The sequence below is a fragment of the Pseudopodoces humilis genome, chromosome 14 (genome assembly GCF_049639895.1).
Source record: "Pseudopodoces humilis isolate 2021_Gansu_Grassland_sample_001 chromosome 14, ASM4963989v1, whole genome shotgun sequence".
Lineage (NCBI taxonomy): Eukaryota > Metazoa > Chordata > Aves > Passeriformes > Paridae > Pseudopodoces > Pseudopodoces humilis.
In genome coordinates, this window is record NC_142213.1 from 7,565,883 (window position 1) to 7,590,132 (window position 24,250).

Sequence of the window (24,250 nt, forward strand, 5' to 3'; positions counted from 1 at the left end):
CCTGAAATTTCCAGAACATAAAAGGCAAAAGTTTGCAAGTGGCATGGGAAACCTGAGGAGGGTTCAAGTGAAAGGAAGCTAAGTGGTCTGCATGAATCAATGCTTGGGAACAGCAGTGGTGTTAGCCCTCTGGCATCCCTTGGGTGCTGTTCTCCTGGCTTGACTAAATATTTCTTCTGGCACAACACATTTTTGTTGTCCAGGTGCGTGAAATATGTGTTAATGTTTAAATCACAGAGGCTCATCTGGATTCTTCTAAAGCTGCATCTTCAGCCCAGTGCTCTCCTGTAACACATCCAGCAGTGGCTTTTGGAAAATCCTGCCGTGAGAGGGAGCTGGAGGATGGGATTAAGACTGAGGGATTTCCTTATCCAACAGCCGCAGTGGAAGGCGGGGAAGCGGGGAGCTGCCGGGGGAGCTGCCTGGGCAGGGTGTGGGTGGCAGTGGGAGCGTGGGCAGCAATTGGGATGGCAGGAGCAGGCCGCAGGCACAGGGGCAGCACACAGGGCAGCATTGGTGGTTCAGTGGTAGAATTCTCGCCTGCCACGCGGGAGGCCCGGGTTCGATTCCCGGCCAATGCAACAGTCTTTTTCTTCTTCTTCTTTTTTTTTTTTTTTTTTTTTCTGTCCGTAATCTGGACCCAGGCACTTCAAAATATCAGTCTAAATAAGCATCTTAGTCTTCAATAAAGGTGCAAAAGCTTTCATTACCTAACTGTACAAGTATTTTTACTAGAACAAATAAAGCAGAAAAATTTACTGCCACAGCACAGCAGCAAAAACTCTATTATTCCTTATTTGTCCCAAGAATACCTTCTTGTATTAAAATCTATTACAGAAGAGCTTTAAAATATCAATGGAAAAGCTAAATTGTTTTATTCTCAGCCCCTCTGGTGTCAAATTACATCTTAAAGTAGTCAAGATCAGATAAAGTTGTGATGCCTTTCTATGAGAAACTCAGCTCTATTCTTTGGGTGTGCTGATGTGGTGATGTTGCATGTGTGAGTAGAGGCTGTTGGCACAAGGGGGCACAAATGGTCAAGTTCATCTTGTCATGCTTTGTCACCATGCTTGTAAGACCCATTTCAGCACAGAGCAGAGGTTGGAAAGCTGTTTGAGTCACTTGGTTTCGGCGGGGAGTCAGGCTATGGCCAAGTGGAGATGTCCTGAGTTGGATTCTACATTCACTGTGCATGTGGTATATTTAGGTATTGAAATCAAGAGAGTCAAAGGCAGGTCTGCAGTTCTGATCTAATTCTTTGAGAATGGTTGAATCCATCAGCAGGATATGTCTGGGTCACTGTTACAGAGGAGGGCACCCAGTTTGGGGCAGAGGTCTGAAGCAGTACCTGTCTGCATTTTGCTGGGTAAGTGAAGTTCTTTACCTGCTTGTCTGGCAGCAGAGAAGGGCTTGACGAGGAGTGTAAAATGCTCTGTAGGCAGAAGGGATCCCTTGGGTCCCTGGACCCTCAGACAATGACTGGTGATGTCTTTGCAGAAGGTCATGCAGCTCTCGAGCCTCTCAGTCCTGCTGTCTACCTTCCCCATCACCCCACTAGCTGTGTCTCCTTTTTTTCTGCCCCCAGGTACCCTGGATGCATCTGGTGACTCCAGCAACAGTGGTGTCTTCACAGTAACCAGGTAGGGTCTGTATGTTGCTTCAGAGGGGATTGAGAAGAAGGGAAGGCTTCTTGGGGTGCAGACAATGACTGACACATGTTGGGATGGGCTGGGAGGCAGTTGGGGTCCCTTGGGTCCTAGTAGGGTGGATGACTGGGGAAGCTCTAGGAGCTGACTGCTTTTCTCTGATGTATCTGCACCAAAATGTCTTGACTTTATGATGAACTGAGGTGTTTCTGCTTTGAAGAGACTGACGCTGTTCCATGCTGCTATCTTGGCAGCCTACATAGCACAGGTCTATGGGGCTGGACCTAGGGCTGCACAGGTCTTGGCCTCCTGACAGCCTTTTGTGGAATTTGTCAGCCCCACACTAGTTCTGTGCCCAGCATGATCTCTCCTGCAAATACCTTTCTTCCCATCCAGCTATCTGAATTGTGGCACAAATCCATCTGTTCTGATAGCTTTCCTTTCCTTCTGCTTCCTGCAGTTCCTTTAGTCAGAGGTCGTGATTTCTGACACTTGCATTGTGCTGATGCTTATTTTTATTTGTTGTTGTGATCCCCAAAATAGGATGCCTTGCTTTAGCTGCATCCTACCAGCGTGATGCCCATCACAATACATCCCAGAGCAGTGCAAGCGTCAGCTTTTCAGGTTGATGGTCTGTACTGTCTGTTCCTTTGCATTTCTGCACAGCCCAGCTGCTCCTTGGTCTTAATGATGCCCTTAATTTTTTTCTCTCTTGGAAGTACAAGTCATTTCATTTGCAACTAAATGTTGGTTTATGGTGGTAAATTACTTCCCCTGGCTTTTTTGTGGTTGCCTTGTCCTGACCCTGCTCAACCCTTGAAGTTTTTCTGCAAGTGCAGAAGTGGATGTGCATAAGGCTGAAATGGGGAACTGGGTGGGGAAAGAAAACGAAGAGGCATTGAGTCAGGAGGACAAGTGATAGCCATGGCTTTGTGCTGAAGATCTTGCATGTGAGGGAGAGAGGAAGTGAAAACTGAAGAGGGACAGAAGCAGGGAGAGCTGGGATACTTTTCCCAGTGTCACTGAGCTGGAAGGAGAACAGCTGAAATGTTCTGTCAGCAACTCAAGCACCAGGGAAAACCATCTGGGCGAGAAGGCAAGACCCGACCCTCCGTATCTCTAAGAGACCTGGCCTTGCAGAGCCCTCCTAAGCCCTTTTCAACAGGAAAGTGCAGGCTTTACCGTGGGGTTTACCTGCCCTGTGTGACCTCTCTGCTGGTCCAGTGTTGGGACCTGAAACGTTTTCACTGAGGCATCTGTTGTGGGGGACTGACACGGGATTTGGGGGAGGGCTGTACGTAGCTGACGGGAGCCCTGGACGTCTGCCTGGTGCTCCATCCATCACTCAGGCTGTCTGGCTTGGCGCTGGAGCTGGAGGAAGGCGGGAGCTGGCACCCGTGGCCATTAGCAGCCATAATTCACACTGGGGAGCGGCAGCTGCCAGCACGCTGAATGCCCACTGGGTGTCAAGGCAGGACCGCAGGAAGCCGTTGCGTTGCTGGGAAAAGCTGGAAAGCCTGCAAACAGAGGAAGTTGCAGCTGCCTTTTAAGATGAAGTCACTCTGCTTCTGTTTTTGTTCGTTCCCCCCCTCCCCCCCCCCCCGCTTCCCCCAGTGAGCAAGTGATGGAGCGTGGCTGAGCGCCAAGCATGCAGCTCTCACGCCCCCTTCCCCTGCCCTCCCCAGCTGGCTGCAGAGGGACAAGAGTGCTGCAGCAGCAGGGAAGGGAGGACCTTGGTCAGTGGAGGCAGAGGAGATCATGTCCTGGCGTCTGCACAGGGCCGTGTTCTGGGAAGATGCCATCCAAGAAGATGACGAGGTCTGAATGCTCAATACATGGATGCTGGGCACATTCCTGTGGCCACAAACTGACACACGCACCCCCCTTGCTCCTAAAACATGCTCCAAAATGCTTCCCAAGTATTTGCCAGCTTTACTTTGAGGGAGTTTCCTGGTGGCATCCACTAGGAAATGGAGACCGTGTCTGTGCCAAGACAGAATCTGGCTGCTGGGAGGGCCTGGCTACACGGGGCTGGAGGGGTTCTGGGGTTCTCCATCCAGATGGGGGGCCCCACTTCTAGCTTCTGCAAAATCTGTCACTGGAAGTGGACCAGAACTTCATTTCAGAGGCACTGGATCCTTCTCATGGCCTGGCTGAACATGCTGCTGCTGTGTTAGCTGGTGTGAGTCTGGATCAGGAAGAGGAGGTGGAAGTGTGGCTGCTGGAGCAGAGCCCGGGCTTCCTTCCGTCGGTCTGAGCTGCCACAGGAGAAGATCCAGATGTCTGTCCTGTGTCGGTGGACCAAAACAGCTGGAAAGTGTTTTTAGGCTCTTGTAAATGCATTGGTTTCAAAACAAGACCTGGACAGTTTGAGACAACTTCCTGATGGTATTCCTGGGCAGAAGGTCGGGCACAACTGCAATCAGTCAGTGTTGGGCTCTCTGTGTAATGGGACAAGGTTGATGGGATCACAGTTCCTCTCCAAACTAGATAAGGGACATGAAATCTCCAAGAGCCTTTATGGTACTTCCTGATGGAAGGAAGGCTTCATGCCTTAGGTGGTAGTCAGCAACACATGGACATGTAAAGTTGTGTGTTGCTTTGTAGAAAGGGCAAGTGACTGCCACGTAGCTGAACTGCCCAAGCCTGCATTTAAACCAGGCTTTTAAATGTGGTAGTTAGTGCTTACTACAAAGCTAAAATAGCTGCTGCTTGTCTCATGCTGGAAGTTGCTGTACCTCCAGAGGCTGATGCACCTCGAAGGTGCAGCTGGAGAGCTCGTGGAAGTGGGAATATTTTGGTGGAAGATAGAAATGGTGTTGGGTGCTCTGCAGCACCCAGGGGGTGCTTAGCTGAAGGCAGCATGATGTCTCGTTTTGAGCTAAGGCACTAAGCCTGCCTTGGAATCCCATTCTCCAGCAGTTCATCTTGCACAGCTTTTAGGTCCAGGGTGGCTCTCCTGGCTCTTCTCTCCAGCCTGGAGTGAGGAGATGGCTTCCCTTTGCTGCTTCCACTTCATGCTTGTGTGCGTGAGCTGGAGGGGAACCTCAGGCACATTGCCCCAGCCCTTGTCACAGTGATCTACAGCTTGTTGGACTGGATGCCTCTGCCTAGACCTTTGCCTCATCATTTCCCTGAGGGATCTTGGAAACTGCAGTAAGCAGAAGGAAGCCAAGAGCACTGAAATGGGAGTGGTGAAGGACAAGGAAGTGACAGCTTGTGGGACCAATAGCGGAGAGGAGCTATTTACCTCCTGGCCGCTGGCTCGAGCCCGTTGAGGAACACAGCTGCCAGCCTGTATGGGAGCTGCCCTTGTGACTTGGACCACAATGAAAGAACCTGGATATTTCCACCCTTGGCAAGGCCATTTTGCTGGGCTTGCCTAAAGGCTAGAGCCTGGCCCGGACCTTAACCTTGTCTGAAAATGGGGTCAGCACAGCAGCTGGGCCAGGCAGGAGGCCAGGAGAAAGATGACAGCTCAGGCATTGGCAGAGAAAAGGCGACTGCTGAGGAGAGAGATGGCAGGAGCCCTTGAAGAAAGGGGAGAAGTGAGAAAATGGGTTGATAAAGAACGTGGAGTGAAAAACATTGCTGTGGGTTGAATGTAGTGGGAAAGTAAGGTCAGTTCCTGTGCTGGAGGGTGCTTTCTGAGGTGGGGGGATGTGCTGGGGGATGGGTCTTTGGCCCCACCACTGAGCTTGAGCAGACTCCCAGTATCCAGAGGTGAGAGCCTGGCACAGCCCCCATCATTGCTCAATTTTCCCTAAAAACATGTTCTCACTGTCATAGGCAAACAGCGGGGGCGGTGCCAGGGCCATGCTCATGCTCTGGAGGAGAATCTGGGGTAGTGGGTTAGATGGAAGTGATTGCATCTGACATCTGCACTGCCACAGATGCCGGCGCTGGGAGCCAGCATGGCAGGCCCAGAGAATCACATTAATGCAATGCCATTACTGCTGCTCCTGCTGCCTCCTGCCTGGGGATTATGGAGAGCCAGGCTGAGCTGCGAGCCCAGCTCTGGAGCTGCAGCAGCGCTCAGCTGCTGCCATAACCCCTGGAAAGGGGGTAGCCCATGGTAGACTGGTGGCATTCTATCCCAGAGGTTTCGTGAGAGATTTTTAGCCCAGTTTCCTGTGTTCATCAGATCTCTTAGCTTAGTGGTGCCTGGGTTTTGTACTGAGTAAAGGAGCTGCTTCTCCACCAGCAACCCCTCTAAAAGGTTTATCTCAGCAGCTGTGGACAGAGGGTAGCCAGTGAGAAGCTTTCCCCAGCTGCAATCCCTCCTAGTGGGAGCGGAGCCCAGCGGAGCCACAGGGCAGTGGTACACAGTGTGGCTGGGGGGCTGCCTGACTCCAGGTCAGCCCGGTGCTCCTGGCCACCTCCTGGGTTCCACTCAGGTGGGTTTTGGGTTGAGCCATTGAGGCTCTACCCAGGTACTGCATCACGAGCAGTGATGGAAAAGGGGTTTTCACAAGTGGTTTTGGCACAAACCAGATTGGAAATTGGTTGCAGGGGCAAGTTTCTGCTATACTGTTAGAAGCCCAGCATCAGCAGACAACAGTGCTGTGGCACTGCATGCATGGCAGGCTGCAGCTTGCCCACTTAACCTCACAGCAGCATGGAACTGGTGGGATGTGCATCAAAGCCACCTCCAAACTGCTCAGCTTCAGGCACCAATTCTCTGTGGAGTCCTTTTGGCCTCTTTCCTCTGAAAACGTGCATTACCCTGAGATTTATTTTCCCCCATCCTGTGCAGACAATGCATATATTTGGTGTGGAGGTGTTACCAGGTCACGGTTTCATTCTCCTCTTCCATCTGAAGCCCTGTACTGGGAGCATGGCAGGCTATGCAGCTGCTGTGGGAGATGGTCTTGTAGGAAAACCAAATATAGTGTTTATTCAGGCTGGCTTAAATGAACTGCTGCTCCCTTGGACATCTCTCCCAAACTCCTCATGCTCTGGGTCCCTCCTTCCCCTCAGTTCCATGTGTCTGAGCATTTGGCCCTTGGCTGTTGTTTTCAACATCAAAGTGAAATGCAATTTGCAGCCCCCAGCATCTGTTATGTGAGGCAGATCAAGCAGTCAGATCCCCACAGGGCTCTGAGGGGCTGCAGCCTCCTCATCTCGCCCTTACAACGTGTGTCCTGGGGAAGATCAAATCCTATTAAGCCACAGCTCTACTTGCAAATTACACCGTGAGAAATCTGCCCCTTAGGATTTCTTATCAAACAAGATGCACGGCAGCTCTCTGCAACTGGAAAAATCGGCAAGAGCCTGGTCCAGTCTTGAATAATTCAGTAGCTTGGGTATGAGAGGCATGACATGGCTCTTAGTGCAGCCTCCCCATGGTGGTCTTCTCCAACCATCTTGGTTCTAACCATTATGTCTCCTTAAATGAGTCTTCTGTGACAAATACTTCCCATATTCTTGCTGTCAAGGGGGTGGGAAACCATCAGGTATATTTCAGGATCGCAATCAGGACATAAAAATGCTGTATCATGATATCTTGTGTCTTGGGGTCACCTGTCCCAGTGCAGGTCCCAGCTACTTGGGAGAAAAACTGGCGAATCAAGAGCTAAGGGTCTGCAGCAGCTGTCAGTTTCTAGCAGAGACAGTATCCTGGCAAACTAAGGGAGTTACTTCCTTTCATCACTTGTTTATGATGAGGGGTTGTCCTGATCTTTTGGGATGGCTTTTGGGAAGCAAGATGAAGGTCTCAAGGCAGGGTTGTAGCAGAGAGCTGTGTTCCCAAACATGCTGCCGGACAGGGCACCATCTGCAGTTCTCAGCACAAATCCACTGGGATCAGCAGAACCTGGATGCCTTCATCAGACTGGAGTTTGAGTACACATGGGTTAATGTTCTCTGAAGCTGTTTGAGTGGTCAGCCTTGAGGTGGATTCTGAGCGCATCTTGTGGATCTGAGAGTGGATCTCTAATCTTTGAACCCTGAATCTGGCAACTGCACAATGGACCAGTTTCTCACACAGCCATGCTACACTTATTTAGAGTAGTGCCTTTCAGGTACCAGCTGTTTTGGGAAAAGTGGTAACCCTTAAAGCACTGAAGATTTCTGTTGCTTCCAAGGCATTATAAAAAAGAAGAGTGACTATTTACATAGGTAGACAGTGATAGGACAAGGGGGAACAGTTTTGAACTAGGAGAGATTTAGATTAGGTGTTAGGAAACTTTACTCACAGGATGGTGAGGCACTGGCATAGGTTTTGCATAGAAGTTGTGGATGGCCTATTTCTGGAAATGTTCAAGGCCTGGCTGGACTAGCAACCTGATCTAGTGAGTTGCATCTAGTGAGGGTTTGAGCTGAGGTGTTTGATGCAGCCTCTGGAGTGTTGTAGACTCCCCCACCATGGGAGGAATGAGTTGGATGTTACAGCACTGAACCAGCCTCTCTTCTTTCCATGCAGCTGTGAGAGGATACAGGTGACCCTGAACCTGGATGGAATAGTTCAGGTGCTGGACTACCACCTTAGTGATACATCCATTGGGATGATGACCAGAATTGCAGTCCTGAAATGGCTTTACCACTTGTACATCAAGACTCCTCGTAAGGTAAGCTGGGGACTCAGCATTCACCTGAGCTTGTCAGCTCCCAGCCTGTTGCATTGCCTTGATAGCAGTGCAGATTGTAATTGGTAGTTTCGGAAATGTGTGTTCACCTGCCTTTTCCGAGAAGGCTTTGGGTGCCAGATACCCTGTAGCATGAGAAAGAAGAGCTCTCCAGCTCAGATGGAAAATGCTGGTGAAACTCTTGGCAGCCTCCCTCAGGGCAAATGTCCTGTGGCTGGGCATGACTAGGCCTGTAGGACTGATGCCACCCACCTTTCTGCTTCCAGATGTTCCGACACACTGACAGCCTCTTCCCCATCTTACTGCGGACCCTCTCAGATGAATCAGATGAGGTAGGTGCTGCAAAAATCCTGGAAGCTTCTCTCTCCATCATCTGGACTTTGGGTTTCTTGGTAGAACTGAGGTATTTTGTGAGGCTTGGCCATTGTTGACACTGAGAGGTTTTACCCTGTTGGCCAAACTGAAGAAGCCTCGATGCAGAGCCTGCAGGTACTTGCCCAGCTAAAAATCTTTCTGTCTTGGGAATTCTCTGATGTATAAACATTGTTCTTCATCTCTGAGAGTTGATCCTTCAAAACCAGCTCCTAAGACTCCTTTTTGCCTGCTTGGGAAGGCAGATGGGGCTTCACTAGTGGGGCTGGGCTCATGGTAAGATCCTTGTTGAGTGGGAACGCAGGTGCCTTGCAACAACCTCTGTAAAGATGCAAGGGGGATTGTGTCCAAGCTGGCACTGCCAAATCCATTTCATGACACATTTAAGCACCACCCACTGCTTGGAGGGCAGCAGCAGCATTGCCTGTCAGGGCTGCAGTAGATGCCCCAGTGGCATCAGGTTGGCTGGGAACCACTCAGCTTGGAAGTGAGCAAAGATAATCAGCCAGCAAACTGAGCCAGGTTGCCCTGCTATTGCTCTTCATCTCCCATCTCCCAAGGTTCTGCACCATTTTCCTGTTCGCTTGTCTTGCTTCTTTACCCCTCTTCTCTGGTTCCAGTCATCTCAATTTTGTTGTCGTTGTTGTCTTACCCCTCTCTAAGTTGTTTCCTGGAGCATTCTAGTGTTTGGGTTGGAGGCCAGCAGCATGGCCCACAGCTGGTTCAGGGACTGGTAGAACTTCCACCATCAGCTGAATCCTCTTTCCCAGAACTAGAAATGATCCCAGCTGGTTTCTCATCCCAGACCTTCCTCATGGAATAAAAATCACACACTGTGCTGTGCCTTACATGCTCAGAGCACCAGACCCCAAGCCTGCAATAAATCCCATGTGCGAGGGGGTCGTTAAGAGAGAAGGGAAGGGAATGAGCAAGCGAGGGAATGACTTGCAAAGGCAAGCAACTGCTTGGCCATTTTCCATCCCCTGCTGCTTACAATGCAAACCTTTCCAAAAGAGTCCCCAAGCACACATCTGCCTTTGCAACGCTCTAGAAAGCCTGCATCTTGCAGATAGTCACTCCAGCTTGGCAGGAGATCTCAGTGAGTCATGTTGCAATTACACTGCTTATTAATATTTGGAAAAAACAGTGAAGAAAGGACCCTGGTGATGCATTTCCTCCATGTGACATAACTGGGAATGGCTCAAAAGTAATTTTAAGCTGATTTATTTAATCCTGCCTTCTATTTATTTAAATGTTTGGAGGTGGCCTTTTTTTTTTAAGGAAATCCATAGACGAGTCAATCCATTAACCACCACCACTCAGCTGGCTGTCAACCAGATTTGCTGCTTTCTGCAGAGGAAATAGAAATGACTGAAATAGTAGGGGGGTTTTGAGCTGGACATTTTTGGGAATGATGAGGACACTCTGAGCTAACTAACCTGCTATGTCAGTGCCTATTAGGAAAGGGGATGTGAGGTGCTTGTTTAGCCAGTGCAGTATTTGTGTGCACAGTCATATTGTCCCACGTCACCTGCAGACTGTGACCCCCCCAGAAGCTCTTGGGTAAGAGCCTGGGGATCACCCAGCATGAGGGCCTATGTGAGCTAAACATCAGCTCTGATGAGGAAGCATCTTCCTCCTCTTTCCAGATAGGGCTGTGCATATTGTGTCGTGTAGCACACACATCGTCAGAGGGTTTTTGTGCTGTCTTTGTCCTGTGATGCTGCCCAAGGGAACCTGCTGGGAAGCAGTGTTGGTATCATCTTTGTTCCCAAGAAGGTTGAACATCCTTCTGTAGTGCCTAGAGTTTCACTGGCCCCTGTACACAGTTTGGAGGCTACCTGTCACTCTGCTGATGTGCCCTGGAGCAGTCGACTGACACCAAAGGACGTTCTGGCTTTGGAGAATCAGTGCTAGTCTGTGCATCAGACTGAAAGATTGTATTCAGGCACTTATTTTTAAGGTCTTGTCTTGCTGAGCTGGTCTCAGTCTCTCTCTACACTTGCCATAAATAATCAAGCCCAAAGCAAAGAAAGACTCACGCTGGATGGAGCCAGATCCATGCCCCTTTAGTTCTCACGCCTGTTTTTGTCATTCAAGTAGCATAGGGTGTTGCACCACCTCCACTGTGCTGAACAGGGGCCAGTATCTCATGATGCATCTGCAGTGTCCTGAGTCATCTCTGCTATCTCTCCTATTCCCCTTCCTACCCAGTTCTCCTGTGCCAGTAAAGAAATGGTCAAGAGACCTTGTTAAGATTCACAAAGGCAGCACAGAGAAGTTGGAGCAAAGCTGAAGCAGGCAGTTCCCTTTGATATGTAGACAAGTCAGGATCCAGGATTCCTGGCTGTCAGATGCTGTGCTGCTGCACTGCGTCACCTCATGCTGCTTCCTGTGCTTCCCCGACAGGGAGATGTTCCGTCCTGCATTTGAGACCTGGTTTTGAAGGCAATCTATAAAAGCCCTGCTTAAAATTTGATGTGCTTGAAAACTTCCTTGCAAGATGTAACCAGATCCTACTGGGAGTGGGTTTTTCTACACTGTCTGCTCGGTTTGTGTGTAGGAGTCTTGCTGCCCTGGTTGAAAAACTGATGTTGGGAAAGATGAAAAGTTAGGAAATGCTGTTTGGGAGCAGTGAGTAGGACTTTTCCACCTGCAGGCTAAAGGCACTGGTGAAAAGGAGACATGTTCTTCAAATTGCCTCCTTCTGCAAGTTCATGGTGCAAAGGCAGCTTTGGATGTTGTCTTTCAGTTCCCTGGATTCTGAATGGATCCAGGCGCTGAGCTGAAGACAACAGGAGCTGAGGCATTGTGAGGCTTCTGTGGATTGCTGTTTCACCACCACAAGGCATCTGTGAGAAAAACATGAAGCAGTGACGCTACTCACTTTCTTTCTCTGCTTTGTTTTCCTTTTTCCGGCTCCAAAATGGAATGGTTTCTTTATGGCTGAACATGTTCCTGTTTGCTTATCTGCTCCCCTCAATCTTGTTGAAGGGGGGGTTGAAAGTTGTGCTGGGACTTTTGTCTGAGTCATGCAGGAATGACGCATGAGGTGGAGCTGGTATCTGATGTGAAGCAGGATAGACTCGGGCTTCCTCAACTCTGCTAACGTGAAAACCTGCTCATTCTGCAGTGGGTGGGCAAGGCTTTGAGTACAGAATTACTTCCTTCAGAAGTCTTCTCAAGAGTTGGTGACCTTCTCTAGAGAGAGTGAATTGAGCCTGGGCTGCCACTAACTTTGGAGGGCGGGTTTAGATGAGTTACTAAGAAGAAATTCTTCCATGTGAGGATGATGAGACACTGGCACAGGTTGCCCAGAGAAGCTGTGGCTGCCCCATCCATGGAAGTGTTCAGGTTGGATGGCTCTCAGCAACCTTACCTAGCAGAAGGTGTCCCTGCCCATGGCAGGAGGGTTGGAACCAGATGATCTTTAAAGGTCCCTTCCAACCCAAACCATTATCTGATTCTGTGATGAACCTCTACATGACCCTCAAGCCAACTTCCCACAAGAAATTGAAACCCTTTTTTGTTCTACCCTTTTTTGGGTTTCCAGTATTAAACTAGAAGAGAAGAAAACCCTGGGATGGTGGTATACTGATAGTCATCTCTTTCCTTTGCATGTTCTGCTGCAGTGTCCTGCTGCAGCACTGCAGGATTTCAAAGCCAGGTCTCTGCCCTGCTCTGAGCTCTGCTGTCTCACTAAATCCTGGCGAACTTCTCCTATCGTACCCAATCCCAGTACAATGAAGCTGAACAAAGGCTTGTGCCAAAGCAAATAGCTGTCTTAGCATGGCTTGGTTTGGAGCTTTGCTCTGTTGGGTTTAGAGCCATTGTCCTCCAGCTCCTGGCCTTTCATCTGCCACAGCTGAAATATTGTGACCTGATGCAAAGCAGAGGGTGTAAGCTAAAGACTGCAAAGAGGAAAACTGTAATATATGTATGCCTGGCTTTATTTAAACTTTTTTTGGTGGTAAAGCTTCTCTGGAGTGAGACTCAAAGCTATGAGGTACTGAAGCAAGGAGGCAACTGTTTTTCAAGAGGAAAGTTACCCTGAGGGTGAGATTGGGACTGAAACAGAGTACAGAGAAATGTGTATAATTCCAGTTGGATAGTGGAAAATTCAGTTAGCCTGGTTAGCCATAAGTGGAAGCAGCCTGTAAGCAGAAGTGGGGTGATGCTTTCCCTGAGGACTCAAGACCACCTGGTTGAACAATAATCTGTGTGCTGCATCCTGCAGAAATAGGAAGTTTCGTTGTGGGGAGTATGATCCATAGGGAGCTTCTTGGCTTAGCCCCATTTTCAGACCACAATTTCCTAACTTATGTATACATATACAGTTTATATGTACAATGAACAACTGGGGTAAACTGGCAATCTGGTGCTTGTAGCATTCCTGGGTGAAGTTATGGAGCAGACTGAAACCACAGAAAACCTGTCTGCCATGGAGGACAGGCAGTCTCTGTCCTGGGGAGCTGGCTCGCAGAGGGTGTAGGGTGGGATGGAGATGCAGGATGCAAGACTTGGTGAGTTGGGCTTTGCGTGCCTGGTTCCCTGCATGCAGAGGGAGGTGGTGGATGGGAGACAGCAAGTAAAAGCAAACCCTTTGCTTGTCATAAGCTCTGGAACAGTGGGTGTTGAATTTGAAGGGTTTGCAGGCATCCAGTCTCCCACAACATGGCCTGAAGGGATACTCCAGGGCTGTTCCAGCCCCATCCCACCAGCTGGACCTGTGTTGCCTCCTTCCCTACCCTTCAGTGCATGAAAAAATAGCACTTGGACATAGCTTGGTTGTGAGCATGGTGGTTGGACTCAGTGATTGTAGATTTTTATTTCAACCTTAAGGATTCCGTGACTCAATGATCCTTGTGGGTCTCTTCCAACTCAGCATACTCTGGGATTCTATGATTCTGTGAAATACCTGCTTGGCATCCTGCCCTGACTGACATCAGGTGGCATGTTAAGCTCCCTGGGCACTAATTAAACATATATAAAGAGATGCTCTGAACTGTGACAGTGTTGGGCACTGCAGGCCTGGCCCTCACACCCCCAGCAGCAGGGACAGTGAGGGATTTACAAAAGCAGGAGGCTGGGCAGGGAGTTTTCAGGTTCCAGCTTGTTCTGGGATGGTTGTAGCTCTATTACCAAGTGCCTTCCCCCATGGCCAACTGTATTAGCTGGTGCTGTGGGCATGTGTCAGCGTGACCTGGCAGGATTTGCCCTGGGGAAGAAAGGAGAAGCCTCCAGGCCTTCTGCCTTCCCTCTGCTCCCCATCCTCTCCTGGAAAGGGAAAAAAAGTAGATCTTAGCAAGATCAGAGGATAAAAGTTGCTGTGTCAGGTACCTGAAAAGAGGCTTGGTTAAATAGTTGTGGAAAGATTACTGGTGGGTTTTCTTTTCTTTTTCTGTCTTTAAAGCTAATGGAGGCAGGAGAGACACAAGTTTGATTTTCACACTGTGTGTGTCTGGGACTCGGCCAGCCTCACTCCTGGCCACTCCTGACTCCAGGATTGCCTCCCCATGCTCACCTCCTTGCCTGGGTATGGCTAAAAGCATTGGAAGGAGGAAAAATATAAAACAAATGAGGCTGTGTTTATGTTGTGGAGAAGGAGGAAGCACTCAGCAGCATCCTTGGCTTTTTCTTGTTCCCACTGGGTCTCCACTACCTGTGTTGCCCATCCTTGAAATGCTATGGGGTTTTCCACAGCCTCCCAGATTCTTGGACCCCTTTGAAGTGCTTTGCAGCTCTTAATGTTCTTGTTTTCTGTGTTGGTAATATCTTGCTTCAGCTGAATTCCCATCTTCTCCTTGGCAAGAATAACCTGATATTGAGTGCCCCATTTCATTGCCCAGGGAATATTAGATGTCCACTAGGACATCCAAGGCCACCCAGGAGCATCTCCCTCCTGCACTCAGGCATTTTAATTCATTCATTTTTTCCCAGCTTATCTGTAAATACCAGCAAGGACAGCACCTTGAGGAGCCAGTCCGTATCCTAGCCTGCCTGTGTCCCAGGAGCTGCTGCTGCAGCCTGCTCTGCTGTCCTAGTAGTCATCATGTGCTGTGGGATGCTAAGTCCCACTCCCAGGGGTCTGCAGCACATTTGGGATCACCTCCCCTTCCTCTGCCTTGGGCTGGGGCCAGCCCAGTGTTCTGATGAAAGGCAAATGCCCCCCCCGCCCCTTCCAGGAGCACCAAGCACGGCTTTGCACGCACAGGGAGGTGCATCCCATCCGGCACACACAATCCAGGGGCTGCTTTCCTCCCGTGCTGCTGCCAGCAGAGCTGGTCTCGGCTCCGTTCAACCAGAACAAGCGGCAAATTAACCTGACCTAGATCTGGAGAAGCTGACAGTTGTGTGTGCCCTCAAAATCCATGCTCTGGAGGCAATGCAGGGAGAAATCTTGCCTATTCTCAGAGAGGAAAAATAGCTGCTTATTTATAACTGTCTGAAAACCTGCTTCTCATTCCTGAGCCACCCAGAGCTCGTCCTCTTCCATGCTGCTCTTCATCCCTGTGCTGGGAATGGCTTGAGACATCGGACAAGTCTCCCCATCCATCATGATGCTGCTTCCTATTTACACTAACCAGGCACACATTTGCCCAGAGCAGGGCATACTGTCCTACATCTCATCACCACTGGGAAACCTTCCCAGAAATCCCCTCGGGATCAGGAAAACGCCCTTGGGGGTTGATCCTCCAGGCTGGCTGTCAGGATCACACCCTCACCTGGCAGCTGGGAAGAGCTCTGGCCCTCATGCTCCGACGCTGTCAGGTCCGATGGCCGCTGGGATCCTGACGGATGGGACCAGCTCGCTCCTGGCGCAGCCGGTCGTTGCCATGGCAATGGCAGGATATTGCTTTCTTACAGCCTCCTGGCTCGCACAAAGCAGCCGCCAGCTCCAGCTTTGCTTAGCACCGGGATGTGCAGTGCATACCAAGCACTCCTGCCTTTCCTCTGTCCCCAGCTGGGAACCCTCTCTGGAGCATGTTGGGAAGAAGCAGCAGGAGCTGGAGCTTCCTGCCTCATTCCCACGGCTGGAAAACCCCAGGTCTTTGCGGCTGCCTGCTCTTCCTCCCAGTGCTCACGTACCGATCACTCCTGCTTGTTACTTCCTCCACGTTTTTCAGTTGTAAAATTCAGCCTGTGCTGCTTTTTCCACCTCCTACCTGTAACCTATACAAGGGGGAGACCCCTTAACCTCTCCAAAGCTTGAGAGGTCCATGCATACCCTCCAGTAGTGCCGGCCACTGCTGCCCTGGCTACCCTGGCCAGAGAATCCTGACCCCAAGCAGGGTCTCAGAGCTGAGGCTCATCACACAGCTCTGAGAGGCTGGATTAAGAATCTGACCTCAAATCATGATGAAAAAAAAAAGACATAATTGGCTTTTTGTTTTTCCAGAGCGAGAGGTTTTCTGTGTTAGCTCAGAAAATAAAACTCCTATATAACTGCAGCTCTTCAGAAAGATGCTTTGTGAGAACACAGGGAAAGCCTGGGATACTGTGCTGGTGGGCAAAGGGTGGTTGGGATGTGCTCTGCCAGATGCTGAAGAGTAAAGACGTGGCAGTCAACCCTTTTTGGCAGCCTTTTTGCTCTGCACAGCCCTGCTGCACTTAGAGCATCAGGGACAGTTGATGAAATATCTCGACCCAAGGACGTTTGAATAAAGGGGGACCCAAAATAGCCTGAAACTTGAGAAGGGTTGAGGATGGAAAAAAAACCCACCCAGTAATAACTTCTCCAGAAATGCTATATATAGACCAATTTGGTGACTTCTGGAAAGAAAGAGCTATGAAATCCAAATGGTAGCTCTGCCTTGATGTTCTGAGCTGAGCCTTCCCTGGGATGCTGCCTTGCAGAGGGGAGCTGACTGGTGTGTGCCCCCAGAACACCCCTGTGCTCTAGCTGAGATTGTCCGAAGTCTGTGGTTATGAGGGGAATGCAAAACCCAGACTTCCGAGAAGTGGGACAAGGGGAAAGCAAGCCCTGTTCCTGGCTGTGTAAATTTGGGTTTATTTTATATGCTTCCTTGGGCTCTCAGAGCAGAAACTGTTGGGTTGTTTTTTTCTTTTGTCTTTCCTGCCCCATCACCTCTGCAAGCATTACTATACCTTTCTCAGTGTGCTGAGATTTCGTATTTGCTTCCCACCTCACCCTCTTGGAAAAGGAAAGCTCACCCTGCACCATCCCTCTCTCCACAGGTTATCCTGAAGGACCTGGAATTGCTGGCTGAGATCGCTTCTTCCCCAGCAGGACAGACAGAGGAGGGTCATGGTCCCTCTGATGGCTCTGACGTGCGACCTGGCCCAGTGGAACTTCATGTCCCAGCCAGAGCTGGCCAGCTGAATTCCTCCAGTGAGTGCCCCCGTGCCACAGCTCCATGCCTCCCCCTTCCTGGGCTCTCTTCATGTTCCATAGCACCAGTCAGGTTTGCTCAGGCAAAAGGAGAAGCTTCTTTTACAGTAATAAATCAACGTCTTCATACCCACCCAGCATAGTTTGGGGATCGAGTCTGCCATGGTGCAGACCAAGGCACTGCTTTTATTTTAACTACTCTTTCCCCTACTTTTATATTTCCCCTGCTTTTTTATGTGTTGGGGGTTTAGCAGTGGGATGCTCCAGAGGCCAGTATGGAGAGATGTCATTGTTGTCCTATTTTTCATGGGTCCTTGGGTTCCAGCCTCTTTTCTCCTTGTAAAAGCCCTCAGAGCTCTAGAATCAGTGCAGGATGAGATGCTGGCTGCAATCCCAGGTCTCCAAAACATCCATAGATGCAGAGGGATCCCTGTGCTGGGCTGCCCACATTGGCTATGAACTATTATGTTGCTCTGAGTGTCTGGCAAAACCTCAGGAGAGAGATAAAGAGGGACGATCTTATTTTCTGGGGACTTGAGAGATTAAAAAAAAAAACAACCTTTCATTAATTATCCTGGCACATGAATTTTTTTTTCACCTTCCCTTGTCTGTGGTTCATGCTTTACAGTTGCTTGGCTGCTCCTTCTCCTCCTCCGCTGCTATTTAAGGGCCTCCCTGTTGTACTCCCCAGGCCAGGTCGTCCCAGCCAAAAGCACGTTTCATGTGAGCTTTGGATTGCAACCCAAGCACTGAGCCAAGTCTGCCTCTCCCTGTGCAGGATGCAGCCACAGGGCCTTGCAAAATCACCACCAGAGAGAGAGGCTTTGCTTTCCCATCCCCAGGCCTTGTTTTCTTTGAAGATCCTGGGTCACTCGCCCCTCCCTGGTCTTATAAATGTCTGCACCAGCAACCAGCTCAGGTTTTGGGCTGTTCAGGGTGGGATTTTTTTTTGCGGATCTACCTGTTTCCTGCTGGCAGCTTTATCTCTGCAATGGAGAGGTGAGGGCTGCAGAGCTGGTGACCTCCCCAAGCTCTCTGCAAGTCTCATCCATCCTCCCACTGTCAGAAGTGAGACTGCCTGGGTGGAGCGGCTCCTGCAGTGCCGGCCAAGCAGCTGAGGAGCTGCAGTTCAGCTCACACTGATGGTTGTCTGAGGTTTCCTTCCTTCTGGATGATCTAAAAATAGCAGGCTGGATGGCGTGGATCCTAACGGCTGCTGTGGCCCCTGTTAGCTATCTGGAAGAGCAGCTTGGCTTCACTTACTCAAGTGTAACCTTTAAAAAGAGTCTGGCTCTCCCCTCCTGGAGTAGATCTGCTGGGGCCGGAGCTCCCGTTGCCCCAGGGTGGGACAACTTGCCCCTACACAGGTCCTAGTGGGCTCTGGCTTCCTCACCTCTTTTCCCCTTCCCTATAATGCACCAGAAAATTGTTCCTTAAGAATATATTTGGGGCTGAGCTTTGCAGGGTTGTTGGCTTTTAACCAAAGGCAGATGTTTTTGGGGAGGGAAAAAGGAGCTGGTTCATTGGCCTTAGACGTTTATCATGGCCCCAGTCCGTCTGGCTTTGACCACCCAAGGCTGAGACTGGATGGGCTGCTGGGGAGTTCCCCCAGGGAAATTGAGGGTTACAGCTGGGCCAGGACCTTCCTGGATTATGCCTGGAAAATCAGAAGCTCCTGAAAAATACTCCTTTTGTCAGAGGATTGCATGAAGGGAGGGCTTTTTGGAGCAGGACAGTGGCCAATGGAAATCCCCATGTCTGAGCGTGGTCCTGGGTGGTGAGAGCAAGTGAGCCAAAACTCTGCCCTTCCCAGGCAAAAATCATGAGGTGCTGGCCCCGAAGAGAGGGTGTACCCCTTTCTGGTTTTGTACTGGGATATATGGGATGGTTCCCTAGGGTGCTGTGGTTCAGACAGTGCTGTATTAGCAGTAGGATGGGTGCTCTTGTCCCATTAGAGTGGGGGCTGCAGGGTTCCAGCTTTTGTCCCTGGAGTTAAATCTCTCCATTCCCTTCATCCACTTCAGACTGAGTTGTCATTGATGCCAGCAGTGGGAGGAGAGCTGCTGAGCTATCCCAGCCCCAATCCTCTCCTATCCCAGAGGCCCTTCCAAGTGTGCAGTTGGTGGCTTTGCAGGTAAACAAGCAAGGTCACCCTTTGAAATCCTTGAGCTCATGGCAGATTTCCTGCTGTGCTCTCTGTCTTGGTGCTCCAGGCTTTGCTAGCCAAGCAATAAGGGCAGGAGTGGAGGTGGAAGGGGCCAGTGCCCCCATGGTCTTCCCCACACTTCCTCTCTCTCCCTTTCTTCCCTCGGGATGTGTTTATGCAGTTGTTTCCCTGCCATTGAGTTCGGTTTCCTTCAGATGTTGGTTGATTAGTCAGGAAAGCCGTGTCCCACTTCCGCAGCTCGTTCCCAGCTCCAGTTTTTATTTAGCTGCTTTGTTCTCCGGTTACGTAAGGTCAGCTGCCCTCGACGCCTTCTCCAAGCACAATGAACTGGGGCCAGCCCAGCTCAGCACTGTCAGGGAGACCCAACATCTCCTCCCAACCTGCTCTGACTGCCCTGGGAGAGGATGGCTGGTGTTGGCCTCCAGGAGTGTCTCCTTGGTACCTTCTGTGCACTTTTCCAGGGACAAGGGCTGCAGGGCTGTGCCCAAGAGCTTCCCAGTCCTCAGAGTGATGGTGCAAATGCCAATCTGGTCAGTACAATGCGAGTCCAGCTGCCTGCTTTGCTTTGGGAGTGTCTTTTCCAACCCTGTAGAAAAAGTAGCAGATGACCTGAGAGTGATTGTCACCGAGGTCAGTGAGTCAAGGGAGGTGATTCTGTGCCTTTCTCCACTCTGGTGGGACCCCATCTGGAAGAATGTATCCAGATCTGGGATCCTCAGACACAGGAAGAACATGGACATGTTGTAGCAAGCCCAGAGGAGGTCACAGAGATGATCAGAGGCTTGGAACACTTTTACTAAGGAGACAGACAGAGATTTGAGGTTGTTCAGCCTGGAGAAGATTCCAGAGAGACCTTAGAGCCTCTTCCAGTGCCTGAAAGGGCTCCAGAAAAACTGAATAGGGACTTTGGACAAGGCATGGAATGAAAGGACAGGGGGGAATGGATTCAAGCTGAAAGACAGTAATTTTAGATTAAGTATTAGGAAGAAATGCTTCATTGTGAGGTTGGCAAGGCACTGGAAGAGATTACCCAGAGAAGATATGAGTACCACCCCTGGAAGTGTTCAAGGCCAGGTTGGATGGTGCTCTGAGCAGCCTGGTCTAGTCTAGTGGGAGGTGTCCCTGGCCATGGCAAGGGGGTTGGACTAAATGGCCTTTAAATGTACCTTCCACCCCAAACCATTCCGTGAAACCATAGGTGGAAACCCTCCAGCCCGGTCTACAGCTCTGCTCTGCACAAGAGACAAAAGCTCATTCCAGAAGGATGCCAGACCAGCTGCTGCCTTGCACAGGGTGACTCTTGCACACATCTCTTCCTTCCTTTCTGCACAGCTTTGTAAGGTGAAGCAGTTACAGCCCTTTGTTTCCTCTCCAGCTTGGTCCGGTCTCTCCCGCCTGGCTTCCTGCCGGAGATGGTGGGGACAGTGCTGTACCCTCTGAGCACCTCACGCTATATATAGGATATTTACTGGGAGTCTGACTCTGTATGTGAATTCATTAATGTGCCTGAGATCACTGGTTTCCACTGGCTGACCATGGATATCCCAGGAGTTAGTGGATTACTCTGGAGGAGACAGACCCTGAGAAATGTAGTCTGTTGAGTTCAGTCTTGCTGTATCCCCCTTGGAGAACATGCAACATTCTAGAGTGGAGATATTCTATGTTAGGGATTTGCTTTTGAAATATCTTGGTGGGGGATCTTAATCTCAGTGAGCCAAACCACTCCCTTCTTGTTGTCTGTTGCTTCATTTGTGTAGTCATAGATCTGCAGAGGTGGCAGTGTATTACAGGTCCCACCTCCATACAGTCTGTAAAATGTTAGGGCAGCTTCTGCAAACATCAGGTGAGAGTCTGTAGTGTACAGGAGGTCCATGAAAGGTAGAAAAGAGAAGGTGGCCTCTTGTCAGATGGCTCAGATTTGCTAAACTGCTATTTCCAGTGTTAGAGAAGGAAAAAAGTTAAACCCTCCCTTACTCATCCTCCCCACAAAAGGCAATGAGGCAGCTGACATCACACCACCAGCCACTTGCTCTTGAAGGAGCAACAGTTTTCGCAGGATCAGGAGTGTGACAGCAGGGAGCAGAGGAGCCAAGCAGGCAAGAGAAAAGAGGCCTGTTCCTGAGTGCTTAGAGCTCAGCAGTCTGGTTTCTGATGGTTGGTGTCTGTGGCATCTCTTTTTCCACTGGCATATGAAGCTGTTCAGGAGGGTTGACTGTCAAAAACGTTCTTCTGCCTCTTGGTGAGGAGAGGAATTTGAAGGAAAGGGTGATCTGCTTGTTTTCCTGGATGCAGTGTAATAGCGGGGCTGGGATGCTGTGGAAAACCCCAGGAGACACCATCCAGATGTAGCATTAACTCGCCTGGCGTGCCTCCAGGTATCCATCCCTCCTGAGATGGTCACAGCATACAGTCAGCCAGAAAGGCTGGGGATTCCCAAATAACAGCTGGGATTACTGATCTGTAGTGGTGGACAAAGGAGAAGTTGATGGCGTAGATAAATCACTCCTAGCCAAGCCCTCCCTTGGAGTTCCTTCGCTGGGCTGCCTCAGTTTCCCCAAGACATTGTGAGGAATTTGTTGGATGAGGTGAGGAATGAGGTGAAACACAAACTAGCAGAATGAATATTGGTGTGGAAATGGCCCAGCAAAACCCATGGCTGCTCATTCCTGCAGGTTATCTTCCTTAGGTTTCACCTTTCCATGCAGGAGCCTCAACCCGGTCTAAGCTCACCAGGAAGCTTAACTGTTCCTGGTTTGCATCTCTGCTGGGTACTTCATGCTCCTGAGCAATGGCAGAGCTATACCCCTGCTGCATTTTTGCTTATTGATTTACCTTAGCAAAGAAAAATGAGGCAGTAGTGGACTGCTAACCTTCCTGGGAAAACCATCAGAATTACCATTGCCTGCTACCTTCCTCCAAGGCAGCTGTGAGCACAGCCCCTACATAAGGTGGGGAGAACCAGAAGCAGCAAAAGCCTCATTTGGTATCAAAATATGTATCCCAACCCATCTGGGATCCCCTTTCTGTCGAGATGTTGAAGTCTTTGGAATTACAAACCCATGGCTCTTGAGCCAGGTAGGAAGGGGAGAAACATGCATGTGTGCCCAGGCAAAACCAGGCTGAGCACAGTCCCTGGCTGTGCAATCCAGAATTTTGATGGGTTTATTTCGTCAGCAGCATCCTGTGCTCTGGAGAAGGGAGAGTGGAGGTTTTCCAGAGCCCAGCTGAGCTGCTGACATGTTCACATCTGTTTCCAGCTACGCCCTGTGCCGGCTTTCTGGGAGGAGGAGGGGAGGATTTGCCTTTTTTACGGCTCTATTTTTATCCTGCTCCGCAAGGCTTCACCACTCAGTGTTTGCAAAAGCTAAAATTCAAAACATCCTGGGGAAGGCTGCCGGGGGGAGACGCTGCGCAGATTCCCACGTCGCTGCCCGGGGTTTCGCCGAGCACCATCTGGCAGTGCCGACTCCCACGCCGCTGGCACTCGGGCGGGTTGAAGGCTCATGGACCAGCTCCGGCTGCCGCCGGGTTTATCCCTGTTGCTCCCAGAGGAGCTGAGGGAGATCATTCTCTGGGCTGAGCTGGAAACATGATGCCTTGGGGAAAGCACTCGGGTGGGAAGGATGCTTGGCCTCGCCAACTCTTAGCTTACCCTCCCTATATCCGAGCTGAAATTGCTTCAATTAGAGATTGCGGTAAATCATTTTAGCTAAACCACCGCAAATACCCTTGTGGATACTCTTTAACCAGCTTACCCAGCTTTAGCTCGCTTCAGAAAGGAATCAATTCTGCTCCAATCTTATTTCAGTTTGGTTTCAGTGGAGTTAAGCAAGTCCACACCGGTTTTAATTAAGACTAGTTTGAAACCAATTATAGTAAATTAATAGCAATTGTTTTATGCCGGGGTGAAGTTCAGAACTTTGTGGCTGAGATAGGAAAATCCAAGTTCGTGTCGGAGTCTTCCAGGCTCACCTGGAGCAATGTGGGGACACTTTGGATACTGTAGGTCTTGACACAGCTCAGCCCATCAAGCAGCCAGACAGCCTGAATGTTCCAGGGTGATGTACAATATATATTTATAAGGGCCTTAATATAGATCCCTAATTGCCTGTCTCAGTTGATTTATAGTGTGGCCACGCAAGCGATGGGAACAGCATGAGCCGCTGGTGAGCGCTCAGGGGTGCACTGGGGGGTTGCAGACATTCACTGTGCTCTGCTCGAGCTGGCACCCATGGTTGGGGGAGCAGATGTTGGTATTGACTTAGATGATCCAAAGAGCCCACTTGTGTCCCTGGCTCTGCCCCAGTCTGTGAAGGCAATCTGGGGAAAGGATTTGGTAGCCTTGTGTCCTGGGCTGCAAAAGGTTGTTGTAGTCATTGATAGGACAAGGGATAATGGTGTAAAACTGGCAGAGAATATGTTCAGCTTAGATATTAGGAAGAAGTTCTTTATTGTGAGGGTGATGTGTTACTGGCACAGATTGTGTAACCTGTAACCTTGAATCCTGTAAGTGTTCAAGGCCAGATTGGATGAAACCCTGAGCAACCTGGTCTAGTGGAAGGTGTCCCTGCCCATTGCAGGGGGCTTGGAACTAGATGAGCTTTAATGTCGCTTCTGTGATTCAGTTACAAGGACCCAGGCTGATGTGGACACACTGCAGCCATAGAGCTGCAATTCTCACATTTCTTTCTTCATGTTTCACTGCTCTGATATTCCTCTGAGCCCAAAATTCCCATTTGTTCCTATTCTAGTGAATGTCTGGACTGAGTTTCATCATTCCTCTGAGCACAGATCTTTCTTCTTCCAGCTCCCTCCTCCACGCCAAATTAAAAAAAAAAACAAAACAGAGCCGTGACGTGCCACCAGCCCCAGCTACGTTAACAGCAGATCTGGCAGGTTACAGATCTGCAAAGTCTTGCTTCAGGGAAAGGGGGAGAGGTGCAAGCTTCAATTAATTATGCCACAGTTTTCTTAACACTTCTTTCTGCTTGTCTCTCGTGCTGCAGAGAAGCACTTGACAAGCTGCTCCTACAGTTCTGTCGGGCTGGGAATGCCACTGTGCTGAGCTGTAACCCACAGGGCAGCAAACTGAGCTCCAGGCTACGCCAGGAAGGGTTACACCATG

The 24,250-nt window shown here is 50.0% G+C and overlaps 1 protein-coding gene and 1 non-coding gene across 2 annotated transcripts in view; both read left to right on the plus strand.

Annotated features, from left to right (window-relative positions):
• The window catches only part of VAC14 (VAC14 component of PIKFYVE complex), a 57,667-nt gene that overhangs the window by 9,863 nt on the left and 23,554 nt on the right, over positions 1–24,250 (plus strand). Inside the window, exons 10-13 of the mRNA XM_005526296.3 lie at positions 1,586–1,640; positions 8,071–8,215; positions 8,500–8,565; positions 16,805–16,958. Coding sequence (XP_005526353.1) covers positions 1,586–1,640; positions 8,071–8,215; positions 8,500–8,565; positions 16,805–16,958 — 420 coding nt within the window. The remainder of the gene's footprint in view (positions 1–1,585; positions 1,641–8,070; positions 8,216–8,499; positions 8,566–16,804; positions 16,959–24,250) is intronic.
• Positions 511–581, plus strand: TRNAG-GCC (transfer RNA glycine (anticodon GCC)). Its single transcript has one exon. It is a non-coding gene; the product is annotated as a tRNA-Gly (tRNA).